At 34.2% G+C, this 26045-nt stretch overlaps 10 protein-coding genes across 10 annotated transcripts; 6 read left to right on the plus strand and 4 right to left on the minus strand. All coding sequences in view use genetic code 12, as the record gives it.

The window, feature by feature from the left end:
- Positions 1 to 215: 215 nt before the first annotated feature.
- Positions 216 to 1079, plus strand: J8A68_005516 (Signal recognition particle receptor subunit beta; the record flags this gene model as incomplete). The annotated part of the gene is made up of 1 exon (XM_049409591.1): positions 216 to 1079. The coding sequence occupies one exon, from the start codon at positions 216 to 218 to the stop codon at positions 1077 to 1079; it is 864 nt and encodes a 287-aa protein (XP_049261229.1).
- A 1274-nt stretch (positions 1080 to 2353) lies between these two features.
- On the plus strand, positions 2354 to 3838 carry J8A68_005517 (uncharacterized protein; the record flags this gene model as incomplete). Its single annotated transcript, XM_049409592.1, has 1 exon — positions 2354 to 3838. One exon carries the CDS (start codon positions 2354 to 2356, stop codon positions 3836 to 3838), a length of 1485 nt encoding a protein of 494 aa, XP_049261230.1.
- A 1086-nt stretch (positions 3839 to 4924) lies between these two features.
- On the minus strand, positions 4925 to 5710 carry J8A68_005518 (uncharacterized protein; the record flags this gene model as incomplete). The annotated part of the gene is made up of 1 exon (XM_049409593.1): positions 4925 to 5710. The coding sequence occupies one exon, from the start codon at positions 5708 to 5710 to the stop codon at positions 4925 to 4927; it is 786 nt and encodes a 261-aa protein (XP_049261231.1).
- A 3793-nt stretch (positions 5711 to 9503) lies between these two features.
- On the plus strand, positions 9504 to 10790 carry J8A68_005519 (C2H2-type zinc finger protein; the record flags this gene model as incomplete). The annotated part of the gene is made up of 1 exon (XM_049409594.1): positions 9504 to 10790. The coding sequence occupies one exon, from the start codon at positions 9504 to 9506 to the stop codon at positions 10788 to 10790; it is 1287 nt and encodes a 428-aa protein (XP_049261232.1).
- Positions 10791 to 11462: 672 nt separating this feature from the next.
- On the plus strand, positions 11463 to 13166 carry HSP60 (chaperone ATPase; the record flags this gene model as incomplete). The annotated part of the gene is made up of 1 exon (XM_049409595.1): positions 11463 to 13166. One exon carries the CDS (start codon positions 11463 to 11465, stop codon positions 13164 to 13166), a length of 1704 nt encoding a protein of 567 aa, XP_049261233.1.
- Positions 13167 to 13637: 471 nt separating this feature from the next.
- RRN11 (Rrn11p) lies at positions 13638 to 15617 on the plus strand (the record flags this gene model as incomplete). The annotated part of the gene is made up of 1 exon (XM_049409597.1): positions 13638 to 15617. One exon carries the CDS (start codon positions 13638 to 13640, stop codon positions 15615 to 15617), a length of 1980 nt encoding a protein of 659 aa, XP_049261234.1.
- Positions 15618 to 15710: 93 nt separating this feature from the next.
- J8A68_005522 (E3 ubiquitin-protein ligase) lies at positions 15711 to 17615 on the minus strand (the record flags this gene model as incomplete). The annotated part of the gene is made up of 1 exon (XM_049409598.1): positions 15711 to 17615. The coding sequence occupies one exon, from the start codon at positions 17613 to 17615 to the stop codon at positions 15711 to 15713; it is 1905 nt and encodes a 634-aa protein (XP_049261235.1).
- A 273-nt stretch (positions 17616 to 17888) lies between these two features.
- KIP1 (Kip1p) lies at positions 17889 to 20627 on the minus strand (the record flags this gene model as incomplete). Its single annotated transcript, XM_049409599.1, has 1 exon — positions 17889 to 20627. The coding sequence occupies one exon, from the start codon at positions 20625 to 20627 to the stop codon at positions 17889 to 17891; it is 2739 nt and encodes a 912-aa protein (XP_049261236.1).
- A 251-nt stretch (positions 20628 to 20878) lies between these two features.
- On the minus strand, positions 20879 to 21292 carry J8A68_005524 (uncharacterized protein; the record flags this gene model as incomplete). The annotated part of the gene is made up of 1 exon (XM_049409600.1): positions 20879 to 21292. The coding sequence occupies one exon, from the start codon at positions 21290 to 21292 to the stop codon at positions 20879 to 20881; it is 414 nt and encodes a 137-aa protein (XP_049261237.1).
- A 454-nt stretch (positions 21293 to 21746) lies between these two features.
- On the plus strand, positions 21747 to 22412 carry J8A68_005525 (Rab family GTPase; the record flags this gene model as incomplete). The annotated part of the gene is made up of 1 exon (XM_049409601.1): positions 21747 to 22412. One exon carries the CDS (start codon positions 21747 to 21749, stop codon positions 22410 to 22412), a length of 666 nt encoding a protein of 221 aa, XP_049261238.1.
- Between the last annotated feature and the right edge of the window lie 3633 nt (positions 22413 to 26045).

Consider the following 26045-nt stretch of genomic DNA (forward strand, 5'->3'; position numbering starts at 1 on the left):
CTAGCCTCCCGGTGTGAATACAGAAAGTTAATGTGTAGTTACCGTGTTTTGATATTTGTTTGGCCGAGAGAATGATTATGGTGCGACATTCATACGACATTTTAATAATGTCGTGGCCAGTTGAACAGAAAAAGCCGTCCAATCTTCAGGTGAGTTCGGAGTTGAATCCAAGTCTTCCTTCTTCTGGATAGGATAATTGATAGAAGTAACTACAAATGGATTATATTCAAATAGCATTAATATCAATCCTACTTGGATTTGGTATAATTCTTGTAATATTCTTTTTCCAATCAGGAGGAATCAAAACTATCAAACCATCAAGCAGATCACCATATTATAAACCAACATTCTTAATTCTTGGTAGTAATAATTCAGGTAAAACCAGTTTTTATTTTAAGTTATTAAGTCATAACGATGGTAATACCACCAAAGAGAACATAAGCACAGTTTCATCGATTGAACCAAATATTTCTGAAGTTTCATTACCAATTGCCAATCCACAAATTGGTAAGAAATTCCAATTAATTGATTATCCAGGACATTTGAAATATCAACAATTATTTGAAAAATTATTACTTGAAGATATTACAATTCAAAATATTAAAGGGATCGTATATATGATTGATTCATCTCTGGTTAATTTCAATGATCAAGATCTGGTTGAATTAATTGTTAAATTCTTATATCATTTAATTGCAATTACTGAAAAGAAACATAATGGGATTGATTTCTTATTTGCAATAAATAAAATCGATTTATTTGATTCTTTACCAATTCATAAAATTAAATCAATTTTAGAGACAGAAATTGATAAATTGATTCATCATGAAATTTCAAATGTCGATAAAACAAGTGGGATTGATAAAGCTGGTGGTATTGAAGATGATGAGAATGACGATCATGAACGTGATGTTGATGGTAATTTACGTGAGTTCTGGTTGAGTGTCATTGGATCACCTTCAGGGAAATTTACATTTGATAAATTGGAAGGAAATATGGATTTCTTTGGTGGAAGTGTTTTGAAGGGGAAGATTGAACCATGGGAAAATTGGTTAGATGAAAAGGTTGTAAATCCATAAACTACTTCCAATTATCTATAAGTTAGGGGTTCATATTTGTATTTATGAGATTTGCAATTATTATGAGAGAGTGATTCGCATTGACTTCAAAGTCTTTCGGGACTTCAGAGAGTGGAGGAATCAAAATTACTTCAAATAGACTCTTCTATGTAAATAAACAAACAAACGTATGGGATGCACCTCTCGCATTTAAATGGACTGTTTCTTCTCAGGAAATAGGTTCTAGACTGTAGTCACTTGTAAGTGGGGGAATATTCCTCGAACATTTCACAGAATCTCCGCTTCATTATTATCTAAAGATGATATATTCTGGAGTTGTGGCTCTCTTCCCCCCTCCCCCCTGAAAAGTTGCAGCCACGAACGAAGGGTCATGTTGAAGTGAAGGTGAGTAACGATGAAAGAGCGAAGTCGGCCATATAAGGATAATACTGCAAGAAAGATAGATATATCCTATTGTTGTTTATTGACCGGCCACTCGGTTTGTGAGATTATTACATTTGATTTACCTGCCCTGCTCTGTGGATATGTAGCAGACAACCATTTTGTCCGCCTTTGCAAAAATAATGACAAGTAATTTAATTTAATTATTAATCGATTATATTTGAATCTCATAGAGTTTTATGCGCTTACAATGCTTAAACGATGTTTCGCAATATGCACCACTTAAAATTTTTTAAATCTTTGCACAGCCGTTCACGTACTAATAACAACGATTTAAGGCATGAGCTACATAACCGTTTTGTTTGTCTATTTCCTTTAGTTGCTCTAAGTGTATTGTCAAGTGCATATCCATTGGACAATAATGGCTAGTCTAAATGACTATATTCGTAATTGGGATATAGCAATGTTGGAGATTTAGTTTCATGATCCACCCCCTTGTTTTTTTATAAAATGAATTTTATGAAACAAATTCGAAAGACAATTTATAATTATGCACTTAGAGATCCAAAAATTGCGATGTTTTGTTTTGTGTTCTCATACTAAATTTAATAAAAGGACTAAGGAATTCAAAAAAATCCCTTTAAGCGCATAAAAACGTTTTACGAATAATTCTAAAAAATATTCATTTATTTTTCCCCGAAGATATGAAGAGAGAGTCAGATATGAGATGTCATAAACAATAAGCTAATAAACATAATAAATATGAAAATTTTTCACGGCAGATACTTCTCCTCTCCTTTTAGAAAATGAATATAAAAGGAGTTGGAATTTGTATAAACTTTCATTCCTATCCATAAATTTGAACTATTCCAAACAAAACATTCAAACCTAATATGAGTGAACTGGGTGAAAAAGCTATTTCTGATCATGAATCATATGATTCGACTCTTATGGATGACTATGACAACGCCCTTAAATTCATCAACCAACATCAAAACCAACAACTCACAAACATTGATCCTGCTAAAGTTACCAGAAAATTAGATTTAGTAATCTTACCATTATTATGTTGTATTTATTTCTTACAATTCCTCGACAAGACATTATTAAATTATGCTGCTGCTATGGGGATCAAAGCCAATTTAGTCGGTAATCAATTCGCCAACCTTTCAACCATCTTTTATGCCTCATATATCTTTGGTGAACCAATAATTGCCTATTGTTTACAAAAATTCCCCCTTTCGAAAGCATTAGGGACATTTATCATCTTATGGGGGATAGTTGTTGCTTGTCATTCCGCCTGTACCACATATGCTTCATTAATGGTTGTCCGTACCTTATTGGGGATCTTTGAATCTTCCTCCGCTGTGGGGTTGATTATTATTAGTGGGATGTATTATACAAAACCTCAACAAGCTGCCAGAATGGGGATTTGGTCGGTTATGGCTGGTGCAGCTACGATTGTTGGTGGGTTGTTATCATTTGGGTTCCAACATGTTACTACTGTTAGATTCAAATCATGGCAAATTTTATTCCTTGTTATAGGGATAATTACCGTCGTGTTTGGAGTGGTTGTATTGTTCGTATTGCCAGATAATGTCCATACCGCATGGTTTTTGAATGAAGAAGAGAAATTACAAGTTTTGGAAGTTGTACGTGAAAATCAAACCGGTACCAAGACTTCCAAATTCAAAAAAGAACAAATTAAAGAATTATTATTCAAAGATAAATTCACTTGGGTATATTTCTTATTAACAATTTGTTCCCAGATCGTAACGGGTGCAATTGGAACTTTTAGTGTTACAATCACATTATCATTCGGATTTGATAATTATCAATCGGCTTTATTACAATTACCCGTCGGTGCCCTCATCATTATCATCATCCTTACCGTCACCCAATTAGTCTCTCATTATGGTCATATCGCCTACATCGCCACTTCCATGTTTATCCCCACCATCATAGGTGCAATCGTTTTGTTGTGTAACCCAAATAGAGTTGGGAACTTAATGGCTATGTATTTGTTATATAGTGGATCCTCAGTCATTACATTAATCTATGCTTGGATTAGTGCAAATACTGCCGGAACTTCAAAGAAGTTCTTTAGGAGTGCAATGACAATGATTGGGTTTTCAATTGCATGTATTATTGGTCCACAATTGTTTCAAGCCTATAGTGCCCCTGGATATCATCCTGCTAAGATTGTTATATTGGTGACACAATGTGTTTGTGTGCCTTTGACTTTGGGATTAGGGTGGATGTTAAAGAAGGAGAATGACAAAAGAGATGGGGAGGAGAAGAAGGGTGAATTACCGGAAAATTATGAATTTTTGGATATGACTGATATTCAAAATAGAAATTTCAGATATACTCATTAATTTAAATGAGAAACGGTTCTTGTGTATATAATATATAAATCTTAATTTAATTAGTTAATTTGTAATCCATATAATTCTTAATTTATTGTGTACAAGTAACCTATGGGAGAGATAATGACTTATATTTGTTACTAACCTGCGTCCATTTCTAGCGATTAATCAACTGCCAATCACAAAAGTCATCTTCCCTGATGTATAATCATATTGCTTCCAGAAAATGAATTTACCATACCACTAGAGGCATAAGTAGGTCTCAGCATTGCTTGCCGAGTGAAGGGCTGTTCCATTCCACCATTGTTTGGATTACTTTTCTGATTCAAAATAGAAACTGGCTGCAAAAAAAGAATTAAACTAAAAAAACTCAAGAACACAGCCGGTTGACATGTTTATAAGCTAACTTGTATCTGCCGATGAAGAAGGACTCATATATATATATATATATCCCTGCAAGCTTCGTTTCAATTTGGTATTCATAATCTCACCTTGATTTATCCGTCAAATTAATTCTCACCAATTTGTAAGTTGTTTTTGATGGGAATTTTATTGGGTGATTTCTCGCATTCTTTCAGTAATACCTCGTAGGATTCAGTACATGCTCATCTTCTAGAAATAACTACAGATGATAATAACTACAATACAACCCATCATACATGAAAACAATATCCATTTTTCTAGATTGTTTAAAAGAGATCAATAATAAAACTTCCATGAAATTATGTAAAGATACTAAAAAAAACTACTATACACATCAGAAAAACTAAACCCATTTTTTTCTGTTTGCTGTCAAAAAAACTCAATTTTTTATTAAACAACTCAATCACATGACCCATACAAATTTTATTCATTTAATCATCATGTATCTTTATTGATCAATATTTCCTTAATCTAAACTATTCTAAAAAAATCAATCCTTTGGAACTTGTGTAAGTTATGTGCAACAGCCTAAATAATTCATTCATACATACGTTGATGTTGCAGCATCACGCTTGATATCGCCTTGTCCCTATTTTCTTTTTTTTTTTTTCTTGAGTTAACTTTGTGTCATCATCCATCGGTTGGGTAAGGCTATAGTTGCCCACTTTATTACTAATCATTATTATTGTTATTCAATAAACGTAAAATAAATAAAAATAAATTAATAATATCCAAATATAATTGAATTGTACTAATGACCTCATCGTCTAAATGTGCAGTCTTCATAATCTTTTGAGTATCAATCACAATATATACACAAAAGACAGCAGCACCAATTAAACAATAAACATTCTCCATCATAGTAGATCTCCCTGGGAAAAACATCATAATTAATCCCCAAGCAATTAATCCCCAAAGCATCATACCACAAGCACCTTGCCAACTAATAAAATCATATTTTGTTTGAAAGGCAAATATCGTCAATCCAATAAATATAACCAATGTTAATAACAAAGCTTGAACCACAATTTCTCCTTCTACGAACGCACAACTAACCCCAATTCCATATGCTTCAAATATAGTAAACCCCCCTAATAATATCAAATTCGTAGGATATGATCTAGCTTTAATAAATGCCCCAATCATACATCCAATCGCTCCCAACATTGACACAAACAATAACCAAACATTCAGTAATGCCCATAATTTAATAGAATCAGATGATCGAATAATGAATCCAACGATAACGGTGGCCATTAATTGGATGGTTAATAACAGATATACTTTTCGGATGAATAATTGACGAATTGGTAATTCACATGAAGCAACATCGACGGAATATTTGAAATCATCGGGGATGTTGTCTCCGTATTGTCGGGGTTGACTGCCTTCTTCAGTGGTAGGTGTTCCTGTGGGTGGATATGCGGGAGGTTCGGTTGGTAATTGACTATATGACATTTCTTGCTTATCTTATTGATAATTGATTGATTGATATGGAAGTTGTAAAAGCTATTTGTATTTAAGAAAAAAAAAAATATAAAGGGGCAATGTTGTAGGTAGTGATCATTTGTATTATGGGGTGACCCCTACTTCGTTACTATGTGCGAATTTTACGGTTTTTTCGGGTCTGGTACACGACTTTTTGGCCTTTTTTCTAGAAAAGTCCTTTTAACAACTGGTAGCGACCAACTTTGAGATTGAAAAGGTGGATGGAGGTCTGTTAAATGTGTCAGGGCTTGTTAATAATGTGATGTAATCTGGAATAATATTTAACACGAACAAATCGTCCCCCCCTTTCATAGCCCACTTCGTTGGTTTTAAGTGTTGATAACCACTCCGGAACCATCCAAGGGAGGATTTTGTCTTAGTTTTTTGCAGCCAAAAAAGGATGTGAATCCCTAATTGGCAAACTAAACATTAACCAAGAAAGATTAGAGCCCGTAGGAATCTATCCAAAAATCAAATAGGGCAGTTAGACCTGATTCTTCTTATATGACATCTGGACTATGTGAATTATATTTTATTTTATGGATGGTTCACGTTACCCAAGGCGCAGGAAAGTTGTTTTTTTATTATTAATTGATAGCAGTACTTTGTAGTTATATCCTGTTGTCGGTCAATGATTAAGGGGCATTCTTAAAACCACTGGTTTTATAATGTCTTATGAATACAAATGACTATAAAGCTTCAAAGAAAAAGTGATGTCCTGCGAAAATGGCCGTAATTCAGAAGTCGAATATCTTAGTATGTGTAGTTTAGGATAAGCTTGCTGTATGTCAGTCATGTGTGACCTAAAAGTGTTGGAAAACTAACTTGTATTCATTCCGTTGAATCCTTTCTTATCTTGCCCTGACTATCTAATACGTACCACTTATTCTATTATCCGCGCTATTTCCTCGGTATGCTCCATTAAAATGGGGAATTCGTAGCGAAATCTAGTCAATTTCATGACCTCAACTGTTCCTCTAAAAACATTTGGATAGATCGGAAGTGTACTAAAAAGCAATTATTATGCATTTGACATTTCAGCCTTCGGGAGGTGCACGGCACGGCTTATTATGGCTTTTTAATTTATGGCTCGTTTAATATTTTTGTGATAGGATAAGATGGGAGATGGTGGCTGGGTAGGTCTGTGATGCTTTCACTTAATGCATGGGTGGTTTGCTATGACGCTTTCCGTCCATAGCGTTGTTTGTTGATATCTGCTTCGATTATTAGTAACTCTCCGTTGTTTCCGTATGTTATTTTTTCTATTTTAAAATTTACAAAATTTTATGACAAATTATTACCAATGGATTAGTAAAGAAAAACAGATTAATCAAGAGACTGATTGTGCCACTTTACCATTAGATACTCATACAAACACTTACCATTACAGAATTTCTGTAATTCAATTAAATCTCTTGAAATCTAGTTAATTTTTAATTTTTTGGTATTTTGCAACCAACCTCCTTCACGTGACTAGATTCCTGCATATTACTGAACTCGCACACAAAACAAATCACAGGGTTACAGAGTTAAACCCCCAGAGAAATACCAAGAAAAAAAAGAAGACAAACTAAATAAACTTCTCGTACTTAAACGAATTGTCAAATGAGAAAAAAGCCATCTTTATTCTTGGCAAATGGTTAGCTTAACGAAAAGCATCGTTGTTTTCAATATTTTAGATCTAAAAAAGATATTTTGCAGCCGTTTAGATATGGGTTCCCTTACATGTCATGTTCGTATATCTAGTGTATAGACTGCTGTTGATTCAAGTGGATATAGTCTTTTATCGCGATTATCTCTCGGGTAATTAACAATACCCGCGCGAGATTTTTTTTACATAATGTAAATTTTCGACTCGGGGCTATTTCCGAAAATGCCGTTTGTGCGTTTTCGATTGTGCAAGATAATGTCTACGCCACAGATGTTAGCTGGGGAAAGGAAATAGGGCTGAGTACTTAGCCAAAGAAGAATGTGTCAAAAAATTGATTAATTATACAATCCAATAAAAAGTTCATCGAGTTAGTTCGAAGAGGTACAAATACAAAAGCCATGTGTTCAATTACCCCATGGAATACAATACAATCAATACCGGGAACGTATTCACAACTTTCCCGGTATTGTATATTGTGGGCTATCTAGCTAAGCCTTGGGAAAGCTCTGAATAGGGCATATTGTTGTGGGCTGGTTACAGTTCATTGTCAAGGAATTACGATAACTATTAGCTGGTTTTTGAGATTACTAAAATTAAACCAACAAGCAAAACAAGTCAATGGCTTGAATTTTATTTATAGAAAACTAACAATGAAAATCTCGAATCGCGTTATCATAGTTTCATTTTTTTTTAGATTTACAGGGAAAAAGGCTATGACATAACTTTTGTTGAGAAAAGAAATTTCCACCTCCACCTCCTCTTCTCTCTTTTTTTTAAAAAAAAAAAAAAAATCCCTCAAAATTCATTGTCATTCTCCAATACCCACGCCCCCTCCCTAACTCTCATCCCCTTTTCTATAAATCATTACGGAGTAAAGATCAGTTAAGTAATGGGAAAGAACTCTTTTCAAAATGGGGTTACATGTTGGTTGGTAGACCCTTTACCCCAAATTTCGTTTACTTTTGAATTGAATGGGTTAAGAAAAATTTATATTTAAAACAACGAAAAAAAGCCAGTGCCAAGAAATCATTTCAAGGCTTGATAGAGATTTTTAAAACTACTAAATAAAAAAAATATTCGTTTTTTTTTTTTTTTTGCATTATTTTTTTGGTAATTTAATTTTTTTTTTACGTGCATGTACAACGTAATATTTTCCCGACTGGAATTTCAAACATTGTGAAGCAACTGTGCAAAATTACTTAAATTAAATTAATAGATTGTGGTAAAAAAGAGGAGTACATTTAAAAATTAAAATTTTATTATCAATTTATCAATTTATCAATATTGTCTGTGAGACAAATCTGGACCAATAATTGTCAGCAAATAAAGAACAATCAAATAAAAATTCCATGAAAATTGAAATAATTAAAAAAATAATTTAATTGATTATGTAGCAAACTGAAAGAGGGGGGACCGGAACGATAAAATATTATCAGGGCCCGATACTTGATTAGGTAATCAAAAGAAGTTTTGTGTTATTCGAGTAATTAACTTATGCCCCCGTATCTCCCATTGCAATTTAGGTTCATCGGGAATATGTGTCAAATATGTAAACTAGTCTAAAAATGATGTCCTTAAAAGTTAGAATATGTATCTTGAGGCGATGGCAGTGCATTGGAGAAAAGTTACAGTAGTGTCGGTTTATTATTTCACATCGGTAATAATTATTTATGAGCTGACCTTTTTTTTTTGTTTGATCTTCAAAGTAGGAGTTTTTAATATTTTTTAATGGCTTGAACAAAAAAATAATATATTTTTTAATCTGTAAATATTTTTAATTGTTTTTTTTTTTACTCAATTGACAGATTTTTATTTTTATTTTTAATCCCTGTGTCTGTTTTGTCTGTCCCTCTTCTGAAAGAAAGAATATAAAATAGAAATTGAATCTTCGTTTAAAAATTTTTAATTTTAAATTTCTTGGCTCTTTTTCTTTGTATCTTTTCTTCTCATCTTATCTATCAGTCTTATAGTTAACCCCATAACTAACTGTCTGTCTGTTTTGTCTGATATTCATTAATTCTATTTTTTTATTACTTTATATGGGATCAGACATTTATTATTCTAAAGCAATCAATCGTATATAAGAAACAAACAAATAGACATCCATTCCAAATGTTGACTATGTTCAATTATAATCCTCATTACAACGCCAATGCCAACCTTGGTAGTCTGTCACAAGATCCAAAGCAGACACAACAAAGCTTATTACAACAACAACAACAAGGTCAACAACAACAACAGCAACCGGCATTTGGTCAACTCCCTTCACAATACGTCATGAATGCCCCACCTTACCCAAGGCAACCACAACCGCCATTACAACCTCAAATGAGACATGACCAAGATCAATTCATGCAACAACAACAACAGCCACAACAACAGCAAGGACAACCACTCCCATCAATCTTCTTAAACATGCCTCAAAAGGATGTTAATAAACCTCAATTATTACCTTATACCCCAAGTACTGCTCCACAACCATTAGCAAAACAAATGGCACCTTCCCAATATTCATTTGAATACCCACCAAATCAATACAATGCATATCAGCAAGCTCCATTACCACAACCCCCAGCTATGGCACAACAACAACAACAACAACTACCTCCACAACAGTATCCCCCTCCGCAAAACCCATACCAAGCCTATTATCAATATAATGGGAACTATCCACCATTACCATCCACCGCCAATCAACAACAACAACCACGGTATCCTATGAGTCCCTTAGGTGTACATTCCGAACATTCAATTTCTTCATCATCACCATCCATTCATCCAGCTTCAAATACCCCTGCTCCAAATATTGATTATTCTTCAATTGTATCCCTAACCAATTCAAGATCAATAAGGCGGAAGAGAAGAAAGAAGCTGGCAACTGATCTGTCCAATATCGACCCCACTGAATCATATCCCTGTGAAGTTTGTCATAAAGTATTCCAAAAACCATATAACTTGAAATCTCATATGAAGACTCATTCAACTGATAAACCATATCAATGCAGTCATTGCCCCAAGAGTTTTGCTAGATCTCATGACAAAAAGAGACATGAGATGTTGCATAATGGAGTTAAGAATTTTAAATGTGAAGGATTCTTACAGGATGGTGTGACGAAATGGGGATGTGGGAAGAAGTTTGCTAGGAGTGATGCGTTGAGTAGACATTTTAGGACTGAGACTGGGTGGCTTTGTATTAGACCTTTGATGGAGGAGGCCAAGAGATTGGAAGAGGCTGGTGTTCCTTCTTCGATTAGTGTACCTGCTGCTGTTGGATTGATGAATGATCCTAGTGTTGGTAGTGGTAATGGAAGTGGTAGTAATGTGAAGGAAAGAGAGGATGCGGGTGATGAGAGTTATGATAATTCTTCATTAATTAGGAAATTGATTCAAGGGAAGTAAGCAGTAGTTGTAATTGGAGAAGAGAAATTTTATTCGATTTTTTAGTCATTCCTTAGAAAAGTATTTATGTATGTGTATGTTATTATTTAATATAAGAGATTTTTAATTTAGACCGTTTGTTCTTAATACGTAAAGGGTATTTGATGAGCTACATGGTACATCGAACAATACCTATAAGATAGGTCATAACCATATCGGTATTGTGGCATGTAATTCCCGGAATGATGGAATAAAACGTTTTTAGAGAAGAAAGATCAATGGTGAAATTCTACATCCACCAAACACAAGTCTCAACTTAGAATGAACGTCAGTGTTTAATCAAAACCGGTATTTTAATTGCATCCATTAAAACATTCAGGTTTTTTGCAGCCATTTTTATTATGTAATGTACAGTGTAATTAAATAAAAAAGGTTATTAATTTATGTCTTGGCATTTTAGAATTAACCCGGGATAATCAGGGGAGAAAGTATAGAGAGAAATTTTATTCCATACATTTTCCGGTGGTCACGTGATTTATAGAATTTTCTGGAAATTTTTTTTTTCTTTTTCAATTGTTGGAATTTTTTTTCGGATCCGTGGAGAATCATATAAAATTTTCACCATCTCTCCCACACTCTCACAATCTCCTTCTGGGTCTAGTCAATTCACAACACACACACAATTTAGACACAATGTTGAGAACCAGTCATCCATCTATTAGAAGAGCTACTACTTCTTTCGTTCGTAATTTATCCCACAAAGAATTAAAATTCGGAGTTGAAGGTAGAGCTGCCTTATTAAAAGGTGTTAATACTTTAGCTGATGCTGTTTCAGTCACTTTAGGTCCAAAAGGTCGTAATGTTTTAATTGAACAACCATTTGGTGCTCCAAAGATTACTAAAGATGGTGTTACTGTTGCTAGAGCCATTACTTTAGAAGATAAATTTGAAGATTTAGGAGCTAAATTATTACAAGAAGTTGCTTCCAAAACTAATGAAAGTGCTGGTGATGGTACTACTTCTGCTACTGTTTTAGGTAGATCTATTTTCACTGAATCGGTTAAGAACGTTGCTGCTGGTTGTAACCCAATGGATTTAAGAAGAGGTTCTCAAGCTGCTGTTGAAGCTGTTATTGAATTCTTACAAAAGAATAAGAAAGAAATTACTACTTCTGAAGAAATTGCTCAAGTTGCTACTATTTCTGCTAATGGTGATGTTCATATCGGTAGATTATTAGCTTCTGCTATGGAAAAAGTTGGTAAGGAAGGTGTTATCACTGTTAAGGAAGGTAAGACTTTAGAAGATGAATTGGAAGTTACTGAAGGTATGAAATTTGATCGTGGTTTCATTTCTCCTTATTTTATTACTAATACCAAAACTGGTAAAGTTGAATTTGAAAATCCATTAGTTTTATTATCTGAAAAGAAAATCTCTTCAATTCAAGATATTTTACCTTCTTTAGAATTATCTAATCAAACTAGAAGACCATTATTAATTCTTGCTGAAGATATTGATGGTGAAGCTTTAGCTGCTTGTATCTTAAATAAATTAAGAGGTCAAGTCCAAGTTTGTGCTGTTAAGGCTCCAGGTTTCGGTGACAACAGAAAGAACACTTTAGGTGATATTGCCATCTTAACCGGTGGTACTGTCTTCACTGAAGAATTAGATCTTAAACCAAGTGACGCTACTATTGATTTATTAGGTTCTGCTGGATCTATTTCCATCACCAAAGAAGACACTGTTGTGTTAAATGGTGAAGGTTCCAAGGAAAACCTTGCTGCCAGATGTGAACAAATCAGAGCCACTATTGATGATGTTGCCACTACTGAATATGAAAAGGAAAAATTACAAGAAAGATTAGCTAAATTATCCGGTGGTGTTGCTGTTGTTAAGGTTGGTGGATCTTCCGAAGTTGAAGTTGGTGAAAAGAAGGATCGTTATGAAGATGCTCTTAATGCCACCAGAGCCGCTGTTCAAGAAGGTATTTTACCAGGTGGTGGTACTGCTTTAATCAAAGCCACTAGAATCTTGGATGAAGTTAAAGATAAAGCCGCAAATTTCGATCAAAAATTAGGGGTTGAAATCATTAAGGCTGCCATCACTAAACCAGCTAGAAGAATTATTGAAAATGCTGGTGAAGAAGGTGCTGTTATTGTTGGTAAGATTTATGATGAACCTGAATTCAATTATGGTTATGATTCTCAAAAGGGTGAATATACCGATATGATTGCTGCTGGTATTATTGATCCTTTCAAGGTTGTTAAGAATGGATTAGTTGATGCTTCTGGTGTTGCTTCCTTATTGGCTACTACTGAATGTGCCATTGTTGATGCTCCTCAACCAAAGGGTGCTGCTCCTCCTGCTGCTCCAGCCGGTGGTATGCCAGGTATGTTCTAAGGAACATAGCTAAATGTTTCCTCTTTTCAGGAAGAATTGGAAAAAAGAAGGATGTTTGTAATTATTTTTTATTTGGAACTCTATATATCTTTTGTTATATTTTTCTGTAAATAGGTTTTGAATAGCAAAAGTAGAGTTTAAACTTGATCTTTGTTGTATGTGGTTTATTGCATTGTTCTCCATCTCTTGTTTTTTTTTTTACTCATATCAATTAGGAAAGCTATACAATTTATAAAAACTATACAGAAAAACCTACTCCCATTGAGTTAACTCAAAGGAGGTTGTTATTGTTTATACTCATCCTCATCTCAAAACACAACTGGAAGCGCGACCATTATTATTTTTTTAAATGTTTTTCTTTTTCTTTTTATGATATCATTAACAGTTAGCTTCTTCCTTTCCTTTCTAAAGAAGCTTTATCAAGGCAAAAAGTAATGACATTCATATAGCATCCACAAGACACACACACCCATGTTTGAAGATATAACGTACCGTAATAGCGGTCATGAAACAAAACTACGATCAACAGAGCAATTAATATCAAAATATATCGAACTTAAAAAATTTCAAGAAATATATCAACATTCTTCAAGGATACATAAGAAGAAACTACGGAAACTGAAGGCTAAGAAGAAGGTTTTGGAGTTGATACATACTGAATTACAGAATAGGAGAACGACGAAACCGGAGGAGACTTATGAAGTATGGCATAACGATGAGAATGGTGGGAGTTTGAATCAGAATCTAAAAGCGAAATCCCGAGGGAATAATACAAGCAAGAAGAATAAGAAAAATAGGAAAGAGGCCGTGACTGGGATAACTGCGGTTAATGCACCTTTGGCGACGAAAGTGTATGAATATCTCGAGAATATAGACAAGACAAGCCATCTTGAACAAGAAGCATATAATGAAAAATATGAAGAATACGACACAATAATGACCAATAAACTTCATCAATTTACTCAAACTTTCGATAAAACAAATAGATCAGTCAAGGCCGATTTCTTAATACGAACGAATGGATTAGAGGTTCTACCGGTTGAATATCTCGACAAATCAAATTCAATCCAACAACAGCATATTAAAAATTTATCAACTTTACTTCATTTAAATATCTTAAGAAAGAATTGGGAATTGGGCTATAAGTTATTCTGTCTCCTAATAAGGTTTCCTTCAGTTGATATTCGGACAATATGGCCCCTTGGGATCGAAATCCTAACCCATCTCCAACAACCCCATCCCCAACACTCCAATCTCAAAGTTGAAAAATTCTTCGAATATCTAATATCATTCTATACAATCACTAATGTGAACTCCACCAATACATCGCAACGAAGTCGGTCAAACACGGCACCCGTATGGAGATCGGGACTGAAGACGCTAACTCCCTTATATGTCATCACTGCCCTCTGGAACCTATTCATCAAACAGGATTATGAAACAGTCATGAACAGAATCCAGGAATTCATATTAGAACCACCATATAATACCGAAGGGGTGTTATATTTTATGCTTGTGTTGTGTAATTTATCCCAAGCTACCAAGGTTGTCAATGGATATATCGTACAAGATGATTTGGATAAGTTGGAGATGTTGGGACAGCCATATAGGACAAAATCTGAGGTGGTTGAGAGGTTGGATAGGATTAAGGAGACGATTGAGGGGGAGCTGGATAAATGTAGGGAGTTTCTGTTTGTGTTTGACCTGAAGGATATTGAAATCTCAATGGAGAGGTTGTATGAAAGGATCGAAAAAGTGGATGAAAGAGAAAGGATTGGAAATGGGGTGAGTAATGGATGGGATGAGATTTCATCAGATGAAGATGTGGTTATGAGTGAAGGGTTGAGTGTACAATCTAGTCGTTCTGATATTGTTCAACAAAATGGAAAAATGGACTTGGAAAAAGATCAACTTCCCGGCAATGATTCCGATCATGAAGCGAATGGATGGAGTGATATCAGTTCTGATTCAATTAGTGACCATTCAGACACACTAAGTTCTACAAAGCTCATTCTGCCTATTCCTACTCAAGATGAAGGATGGAGTGATATAAGTTCAGACAAAGACGATGGCTCTGATAATGAAGATATCGAGAATGCGACTGTTGAGAACAATACCGAAGGAGGATGGAGTGAGATCAGTTCTGACGAAGAAGAGGCAGAACCGGACAAACATCAACCTGAGACTATCGATTTAGATGAAACTTCATTTCCCGAAACATCTCAAAAATGGGAACCGAACATCGAAAGAGGCGATGAAGATGAAGAAGACGAATTCGAGGATTCAAATCCGAAATTTGATGCATTTGATATGAGAAGAAACAGTTTAGAATTATACGATACACGAGGATCTAGTCTTGAGGCACCACACAATAATAATGGTAGTGGACCTCAAGGAAATATCGGTGGTAGTCAACAGACAATGATAGATTTTGATTTTGATTTCGATTAGTGATATACACAAAAGACAGGTTAGATTTATAGACTTTTAATTTTACATTGTAATAATATTTATTAACTTTTCATTACCTCTATACAAATTTACTCAATTTATAACCTCTCTAGGAAGCTCATAAGTTCTAATCATAGCTCTTCCAGATTCAGTATTCCTCCTAATTCTCAATGTCGCCAGATGAATCTTGGATAAACTAACTTTATAATCTCCCTCGCATTCTCCTTCAGCTGATGGATTCGGTTTTTCTAATGGTAGTAGAATCCAACCAGGTGGTAGTAGGGCATTATGGGGAAGTGAGATAGTTTGACATGTTGTTGATTGAGTATTTGGTTCTCCTGATGTTGTTAGTTGGGTTGAGGTGCCTTCTACAGGCGGAGCAGTAGTGACTTCATTAAGATGATCGATATTAGATGGTTGTTGTTGTTGTATTGGTACGGTGGTAGGTTGGGGAATATCGGCCGTTTGTGGAGGTGGGACAGGTATATTACCAGGCTGTGCTTGAGGTGGTTCGGGTACTTCCACCGGAGGATTTTGAGCCTGAGCCGGTTCAGGATGTGGTTGATTGGCCGCAGCAATGGCAGCAGCCCGTGCTTCCGCCTCGCTGAGAAATACTTTCCGTCTACACAACGGACAACTATCTGATCTCTCTAACCATTCCTTCAAACACCCGACATGTAAAATATGACCACATCCAAGCTTTTTAGGACATCGTCTTTGTGGTTGGGGTCTGTGATGCAATTGAATAAAATCATAAGGTGTATGCATAGTCTCACGACATATTATACATAAATTATCTGCTTGTTCTAAATCTTCAGTTGTTGCATTTGGGAGTTGTGCATCTAATCGTTTTGAAGATTCTATAAATAGCAATAATTGTTTGATTTCTAGGTATGATTTACGTATGGATGAATAAGTTCCTTGTAGCATTGATAAGGGGAGCTGGGAACCTGAATGGAAGGTTAATAAATATATGAATACAATGTATGAGACTGATGTGAGAATGGCTGCACAGATGTCGACTGCTTTGGTGTAATAGGCTTTATTTTCCCATATTTTTTCTTGATCTTCATCGTCGTCATCATCGTCGTCATCTTCAAAGTTGAATTCTAAGTTAGGGTCTGGTGCCTGGGGCTCTGGCATATCTTCGTCCTCCTCATCCTCCTCATTAAGCGTAGCTTGATCAGATTCACTGTCTTCTGCATCATCCTCTTCTGGTTCTGTTGTATTCGGTGTTGGTTGTGGAAATGGATAGGTACCTTCTATGGGAATTCCATTAATCTCCATGGGGCCATCCATAGGGAAACGAACCAGCATCATATTAGGCAGTTTATCTATTCTATAAAACAAGGTTTCATAAATTCCTAATAACAATTTCGAATAATTAGTTAATGCTTCTACCCCCTGTACTGCAAATTGAAATCCAAAAAGTAAACAAGTTACTGAATTGATCCCTTGGAATACATCATAGATTAAGAACTTGGCCATAGCAAAATCTAACCCAATAAATATTAAATTTAACCAAAAACTAATCAGGGATAAATATACTGATAATGCGTCCATGAATGTTAAATCTTGAGTCATTAAATGATTAACAATTGTTAAATTAAGGAAATCTAATCGATCAAATATCAAAATATGGAATATTTTAAAACTAATAGCAAACCCCATAAGTAATACATTCAATATGATATTATTATCACCCGTGGCTAAATTAAGAAATAAATTGATAATGAAAAATGGTAAAGTTTCGAATAAATGTTCCAATTCAATGATTCTTAATTCTCCAAAGATTATCAATTGTAATAGTTTCATGATTATCATAAATGAAAAGATTATAAAATTAAGTAATATTCCTAATTTAATTCCATCTGTCATTTCAACTATAAACATGGTGAAATTATATGATTGAGTCAATGAATCATGGATAGACCAACTGATAAGCCCGACTGATATGGCTGAATACCCAATCAAATATCGAACCGTCTTACTCAACATTGTTAGTTACTTGCTTCTGCTTAATTACTTATTATATTGACTATAGACATATAAAACTTGGTGTGTCCTTTTGTTGACTTTTGCCCCATTAATCAATCTAATCTTTAGATTTTTAATTCGGTGTTCTTTTTTTTTTCTGGTGATAATATGGTAGCGCAATACAAAACTAAAACTATGACGTAGAGGCAATAGAGATAAGCTACATGTTTGTATAAACCATAAATAATATTAATACTGTCCATTATATAAAATATAACATAAACTAAAAGTAATTTAACTTAGTAGATTAAGTTCATCCTTCATAATTACCATCCTTCTTTTCTTCTGGGTTCTATTGTCCTCTTGACCACTTGTTTGATTCTCTTTCTCATTAATGTTGTCCTGACATAATGATTTAGACTTTTTCAATCTCGGTATATTAGTAGACACTCCACCCGGTAAATCCAACAGCAGTCTTTGAATCTTGATCGGAGATACTGAGTGGCTTCTCTTTCTACCCTTCTTGGATGGAGATCTGGTTGGTGTAGGTCGTATTGGTGAAACCACAAATTGATTCTTCATGTCGATTTCTTTAATCTGTTCAAGTTTCTCATTGGATTCAGTCAAGACATTAATTAGTTCTTCATTATCAACTTCAACAGCCTTTGAAACTTCTGCAAAAGAGGCAGAGAAATCAGGCGGATTGCCCACTTCATTTGATAATTTGAACTTCTCAGCCATCTCCTTCAATTCGTCAATATTTTTCCTATTATTGAGAGACAAAGATTTAACTTCTTCATGATGGGAATCAATAAGGCTGCCATGATCTTGTATATGGCCTTGAATTCCCGAGAGCATTTCCGCAAATTTGTCTTTCCATTTAGATTCCTGAGTGTACAAGTTATTTCGTTCTTGTGAGAGGTCAGAATTGATTATCTCGTGTTGTGATTCAGTGATTTGATTTAAGATCAGGCCAGATTGCTTCGTGATAATATCATTAACTGCTTCATTAACTGCTTTGGTGGTCTTTCTTTTGAACTCTTGGATCTTTTCATTAACCATTGCGATAGATGTTTGGGAAATTTTTACTTGCATAGATTCAGTCAAATGTTTATTTCGCAAAAACCTGGTGAATTCCTCATTAGCAAATTCCAATTCAACTATACGATCATGAGCTTGTGATGTTAATTGTTTCTCAGAGTCTAGTATCTTTTCATAAAGTCCAGTATAATGGTCCAATAAGGAACGTATATCACCCGTAAGAAACAGTAAAATCTTCTGATTATACTTCTCTATTGTTCCTGACACTGAATCATTATATTTCTGAATCTTTCCAGTTAATTGAGATTCAAATTTAGTTAAACTATCGACAACATTGCTCTGATCATGCGTCCTATAAGTCATTAATTTCTTCGAAGACTCAATGGTGTCTTGAATCGTCCTAAAAATTGTCTTGACTAATAAATCGGTTGAGTTATTATATGTCTCATGTACTTTCTTTACCTTTTGTTTCATCGCCGTGTTTTGTTCTTTTAAACACTCATAATCTATAGTCAATTGATTTTGTTGTTTCTGATACTGATCACGTTCATTACTTAATATTTCAATTTGTGTATTAGCCTTTCTTAATTCTTGTTTACAACCATCCAATTGTTCACATTTATTAGATAATTGTACAATTTTCAATGATTGCTCTTTTACCATCGTCTTCAAAGCTTCCTGTTCATCAATCAACTTTTGATAATTATCATCATCCAAATATACCCCATTCTTACGTCTAGTTGCAATCAAATCAAAATTCAACCTATTTATCTCTTCAGATAAATTCAGCACCAAAATCTTCTTCATGACTTGTTCAGAATCATGTCCAGTTTGAGGTAAATTCTTGATGTTTTTGGCTTTACTTGCATAACTTAAAGTAGAGCAGGTTTCGTCAATATTGATTTTTGCTGGCGAAATTGTGGCAATTAATGCTGTTTTGGTATTTCCACCAATGGATTCTTGTAATAATCTAGTTAACTTGGATTCACGGTATGGAATGTGATTATGGTTTTGTTTTGAATTGGATGAAGTAACAGAAGATGCTGATGATTGTTGCTGTTGTGCTGAAGCTTGTTGATCACTGAGTGCATTAAAAACTCTACCTAATGTTAACAACGATTGGTTGATAGAACCAGTCTCTTTTACCATTGACCCTGATCTAGAGATATTTTCAGATCCAGCTAAATCAACTAAATTTAATTTAGATACCCGATACTTGTCTTCTTGAGACCACGATTTTGTGTATAAAGTTATGGAAAAGATTGTATGTGATCTAGAAGAAACATCATTAAGCTTGGTACTACTTGTCTTTTTTCGATTTAATCCCATTTTTAGGTATTTGAGTCCTTCTTGAAAACTACCAATACAATGCTCACTTAGGTTATGAATCTTTATTGAGTTGTTCTGGTTTGGGTTCTTGGAATTATTTTGTTCGAATATTTTTAAATTATTACCCTTATTATTCTCATCTTGTAATAAATCTTTTAAATTTTCATTATATAGTTCAATATAGGAACATTTAACCATATAATCTTCAGTATGCTTAGCAAGTTTTGCAAATAATTCTGAAAGGATTCTTGGAATTATTCCCGCCAGTTCACAAATTTCTAAATTCGTAGTAAAGTCAGCTCCACCACACATGGTGTATGTCTTTCCAGTACCAGTTTGTCCATATGCCAAGATGGTACAATTATATCCATTAATGAAATCATTCAAGAGTGGTAATGCAACATTTTCAAATAGCAATTGTTGGTCAGCTTGTGAGCCATAAATTTGATCCACCTTATACGTTTTTTGATTCTGTATCAATGGCGATATTGATCTCCTGTTGGAACTATTGTTATTATTGATTGAAATTGGTTGATGAATGGTGATGAATGGCTCAGACGCCGAGTAAAGATCATCTGCTAATTCAACCACAATTGGCGAGTTCGCCTTAACTTCGTTGTCATTTCTTGCACGACAACGAACAACTACTTGAATGTTTGACATAGATTGGATTGCTTAGTTGAGTTGTCTTTAAGTTTGAAGGTAAATAATGATTTGGTTGTAAAAAGAAAAAGTGATAAAACTGTAAATGTAAACAAATCCACAAAAAATTGTAAACAACAAAACACAAACGCCAAAGTGTAAAAAAAAAAAAAATTTTGGTGATGTTATTATATGCAGGAATAAAAGCCAACTATGTGTAACTATGCAATTTTAATTTATATGTATATACGACTAACTATTATAAGCTCCCGCTAATCAAAGAAGTCATCATCGTCATCCTCGTCATCATCAACAGCTATATGCTTTCTATTATAAGTAATCTTAGTAGTTTGTTGTTGAGAACTATCTCTACTTATTCCATCCAATATTTCAACAATATCTTTTTCAACTAATTTACGATTAATTTGGCCCATTGAATATAATTTCAAGATATATTGTTCAACTGATTGGGCACGATCTGGTCTTACCATTCTAACTCTACTTAATCTTTCTCTAGCTGCTGTATCTAAAACTCTTGCCAATATTGCATCTGCATTTGCTCCTGCTCCTCCTGTAGCACCTGAAGCAGAATTGGATCCTGTGCTACTGCTTCCACCACCTGCTGCATTCTTTTGTAGTTCGGCTAATCTAGCTGCTCTAATAGCATTCAATTCTGCGTCATCCATTGTTGATGTGTGATGGGGATGTGTAGTCTTCTTCCAAGTTGAATTGTCAAAAAAGTAGTGTAAGTGTGATCATAAATTAGAAAGGATGAAAATCTTGATTATATAATCAGCACACTATAAAGATTTTGAGGTCATTTACACTACTTCCATAGTTAAAAAAAAATTCAAAAAAGAAACTTGGGAACGACAACCCACTCATACAAACTTTCAACATCATCATTTTACTTGTTATCCAATTTATAAAGGAGCTTCAGTTAGTAACGCAACGATTGTAATACTATAGAGAGAAGAAACCCGATAAGAGTATCAACTTCTTCTAAATCCCATTCAAAAAGAAGATTATAAGGCATTCAACCAGAGTGTAAAAAAATAGACTATCAATTATTTGGGCGCACATATTTATCATAGAGAATCCTCCCCTCCCCCCATCCCCCCAATAGCATATATACATACAATGAGTTCAACAGCTCCAGGAGACAAATCAAACATTCTAAGGAAATATAAAATCGTTTTCTTGGGAGATCAAAGTGTTGGTAAAACATCCTTAATCACTCGATTTATGTATGATACATTTGATGAAACTTATGCAGCAACAATTGGAATAGATTTCTTATCTAAAACAATGTATCTAGAAGAAGGGAAAACAATTAGATTACAATTATGGGACACTGCTGGTCAAGAACGGTTCCGATCTTTAATCCCTTCATATATTCGTGATTCTCATGTTGCTGTTATTTGTTATGATATTACCAATAAAAAATCATTTTTGAATTTAGATAAATGGATTAAAGATGTTAAATTAGAAAGAGGAGATGATGTGATTATAGTGCTTGTTGGAAATAAACTGGATTTAGCCAATGATAAACGACAAGTCAGTATTGAAGATGTAGAACAATTACATAATAAAATTGGATCAAAATTTTTCATTGAAACTTCAACAAAAGCAAATCATAACGTCAAATTATTATTTAAGAAGATCGCTCAATCATTACCTGAATTTAGTCAAGATGGTAGTGGTGAAGGAGGAGATGGGAATAAAGATGGCGGCAATAAACCAGAAACAATTGATATTAGTATTGAGAATAATCCAACAAATCAAGGTACTAGTACATGTTGTTAAGCCGCTAAAGGCAATTTCCATCGTACGACTACTAATTTATGCATATAAGTTTCATTTATAAATAACAATTATTTTTAATAATCGTAAAATCCCTGTGATGTGGTACAAGTAGATTCGATACCATCCAGGAGTGTATATTTTTAATAAAAAAGATTAATAATTTCCAAATTGATTTATCATGTCGTAGATTAATCCGTAAAGATCAATCGAAAGGGGCTTGATTAGATGGAAACCATTAAAGAAAGTGTCTTTGTTTTGCAAAGTTGTTTCTTTTGGAGAATTTCGAATATATTGGGAGACGAATTTTCTGATGTCAGTTCCGAATGTAGTGGCAAACCGTAGGTCAATGAAGAACATCTGACAACCCTTTTCTTTTTCTAGAAAGACGGGCAAATGTCCATGGTAGGGGAGCGATATGTATCAAATAAAATTACTATAAAATTCAGTGGATTTGGACAGCATTTTAGAGAGAACGTCTAATTTATTTCCATGAAATGCCTTCTTATGATGAGCTTGGGATAGAGAGAAATCTAAGAGGGAATGCAAGACCCACATCAATAGCTGCGTCATTGTCCCAGAATTTCGTAAAGAGATGACCTTGCGGTATGGAAGCTAGATCATCCCAAGAGTTTGATTCTTTACCAGATACACTATTTTGGAAGAGTTGAAACCAAAGCAGATGCTAATTCTTTTTGTGTTGGGTTCTTTGGATTGGGTGTAGACTCTTTCGAAATCTGCTGCTTGGTTGACTGACATGAACCAAACTTGGTCTCAGTTGTGCCTTTTTGATTAATTTGAACTAACTCAGATATGTCCCGTCTCGAAAATTCATTAGATTGAACCACTAGAAGGCTGAAATTTATTTCAGCCTTCTTGATTAATTTAAAAGTTCGATCTATCAAAGATTCGAGATGGGAAATATCTAGATTGACCAGCAAAGCATAAATGAAACCAAATTTGGTTCACGAGAGTCTACCAATGGGATTCATAAATTTGCAAGTCGCCGGAAGGCATATCTATTGAAATTTCAGTAGTATAATTTTATAAGTCCCAAGGATTTATTGGGTTGATTTGTACTTGTTCTTGTTGGTACACATACGTGTCTTAAGTTTAATGATAAAGCAATAGAGTCAAGAAAAAGAATTCTAAATATTATAAAATATGAAACAAAATTAGCAGTAAATCTCTTTCCCTTTTATAGATTCTAGTAATTAAATTAAAATATACCATTTAACAATAAAGTATTGATAAGTTAATTTACAGATTAAGTGGTTGCAAAAAAAAACAAGAACATTCACTATTGTCATTTACGAAATTACATTATAGGAATTTTATATAGAGTCAAAGGAGAAATGAACAAAATGCGTTAGTTTATAAGAATTTGTATATCCTGACCAGAGTTGTCCCTTAATATCAAACTCATTCTTTCCAAACGCGAACCATGTAAATTCCACCCAATTGTTAAATTACCCGTAATATCAAATTTTGTAAACAAACCTCCTTTTAAATAATATAGTATCTATGGCTATGCAATACCAAACATTATACAAAAAAATATTGGGGATCAGATACCGGTAGAGGTTCAAAAGAATAAATAACTGCCAACGTAGAATTCCGATACAGGGCCAAAAACACTATAGTTGTGCATGTAGCACCCCGATATAGAATTCTCTAATTCATGGTACTATTCGTATTGGGCAAGTAGATGCGTTGTCTGATGGGCTCATTCCCATTTAGGATAAAATTAATCCAGACTATTCAATCTGTTACTAATCAGTTACAAACGCGTTTGAAATAAGGCGGGATATAATTGCTACTCAAAAATCTGGTTGATAAACGAGATAAAAATAATGGCTTGCATTAAACAATTCATGCAATATCAAACACATACATCCGATAAACAATTCTATTATTTTTGAGAGGATACAATAAGCAAGCCATCAGGCGCTGACTCAAGGTGGCAGCAGATAATCTTGAAAAATATTTTTGCATGTGCACATAATAGCGGAAATATGCCTAGTCTATCCTGGAGAAGAAGAGGGCTTTCCCGAACATGACTCCTAACGCAAGGGCAAAGCGAAAGGGATGTTTCAAAACACCCCTGAAATCTCCTGGATCGGCTTGAGACGTGATTTATAGAAAATGCCTTCCCCTGGACTATTGCAACAAGCATTCACCTCATATAAAGTGGTGAACTACAGTACTAGAGCCCATAATCATTCACAACAGTCCCAAACATTTGATTTCGAAGTTTCGAGGCGGATGTTGAAAAATTTATCTGTCAAAGCCACGTATTGGACTAACCGGAATAATACTATGACTTGTCCACATTCCCCGGACTAACCAGCCACCGCCTTGAATATATTCAAGCCGACTAGATTGTTCCCGTTGGCTGCAAAAAAAACACTCCTTAACACCCAAGTCTAGATCTGAAGATAAGCGACTATAAAATATTTGACTAAATCCAGGTTTACAATTCAGGTTGTGGAATGCAGATCTATGTTGAGGATATTCTTGTAGTATTTTGTTTGATCGGATAAGTTTTAAAGCACCGCGATTATTGATCAATTTTTCTTTGAATAATAAACGGTTTTGTACCATTAAATGAAACTAATAAATAAATATTCTGATTATTTGTATTTTTTAACGCAAAGAGGGGGATTATTCGGATTAGCCTCGTGGTTATTGATTTCCGAACAGTTAATTCTCAGAATACGAATTATGGCCTGATCAGATAAAGCGGATTATTGTTGAAATTAACGTTCAATCATCATTAAACATCAGCCTTAGAAGTGCACAAGATAAAAGATCGACTAGATCGATGATTATTGCTTTAGTTATAGGGGCCAAGGGACAGGAATAAAATAGAAGAGAGGGAGGGGTGGATAAATATATTTCCTTCCAGAAATAAATCTAAAAATTTAATGTCCGGTAAAAGAAGAAACTGTAAAAAAGTCTTAGAGTTTTCTTATTTTAGTCGATGGAAGGATCTAGACAATACCTACAGATCTGTAATACATTTTCAAAACGTTGTTCTATTCATTACTTAACGATGAATATTATTATTATTATTATTATTTTTTTGGAAATTTTTCGATTAAAAATATTTCTAGAAAAGTTGTTTATCTTCCAATTAGATGCGCCTGGAGGAAATCCATTCAAAGAAAGCGCATGCTCCACAATTACGACTTCCCTCTAAAAGCGGTATGAAACAGCGAGTTATTGCATAAAATTCAAATGAACAGAGTTACCTTTGTAGTAATAAACGTTTATGATCCACCATGAAATCACTTCACAAGATTTGTGTACAGCGATAAACGGAAGACGTAGCGAGCATTATTGCAACCCAAGAGTCAAGAAACAACTCTGAAATGTGGGGTTTTTTGTTCAGGTACATTTTCTTAAGTTGAAAAAATTGTCCCAAAATATTAAATCTGTTCATAATTTGAAATTATAAGAAGATAAAATAAATTATTTAGCAGGAATGTATGCAAGCAATATTATGCATAAACTAAACTTGTTCGATATTATTTCCAAACTCTAGATCTGTTGTTGAAATAATAAAATACATGTAAATTATTTTTCAACCGTCCTTTCTTATGGTTTTTCCCTGTTGGATTGACAAGTTGTTGC

Source organism: Hemisphaericaspora subhashii (assembly GCF_019202705.1).
Source record: "Hemisphaericaspora subhashii strain CBS 10753 chromosome Unknown scaffold17, whole genome shotgun sequence".
In the NCBI taxonomy this organism is placed as follows: domain Eukaryota; kingdom Fungi; phylum Ascomycota; class Pichiomycetes; order Serinales; family Debaryomycetaceae; genus Hemisphaericaspora; species Hemisphaericaspora subhashii.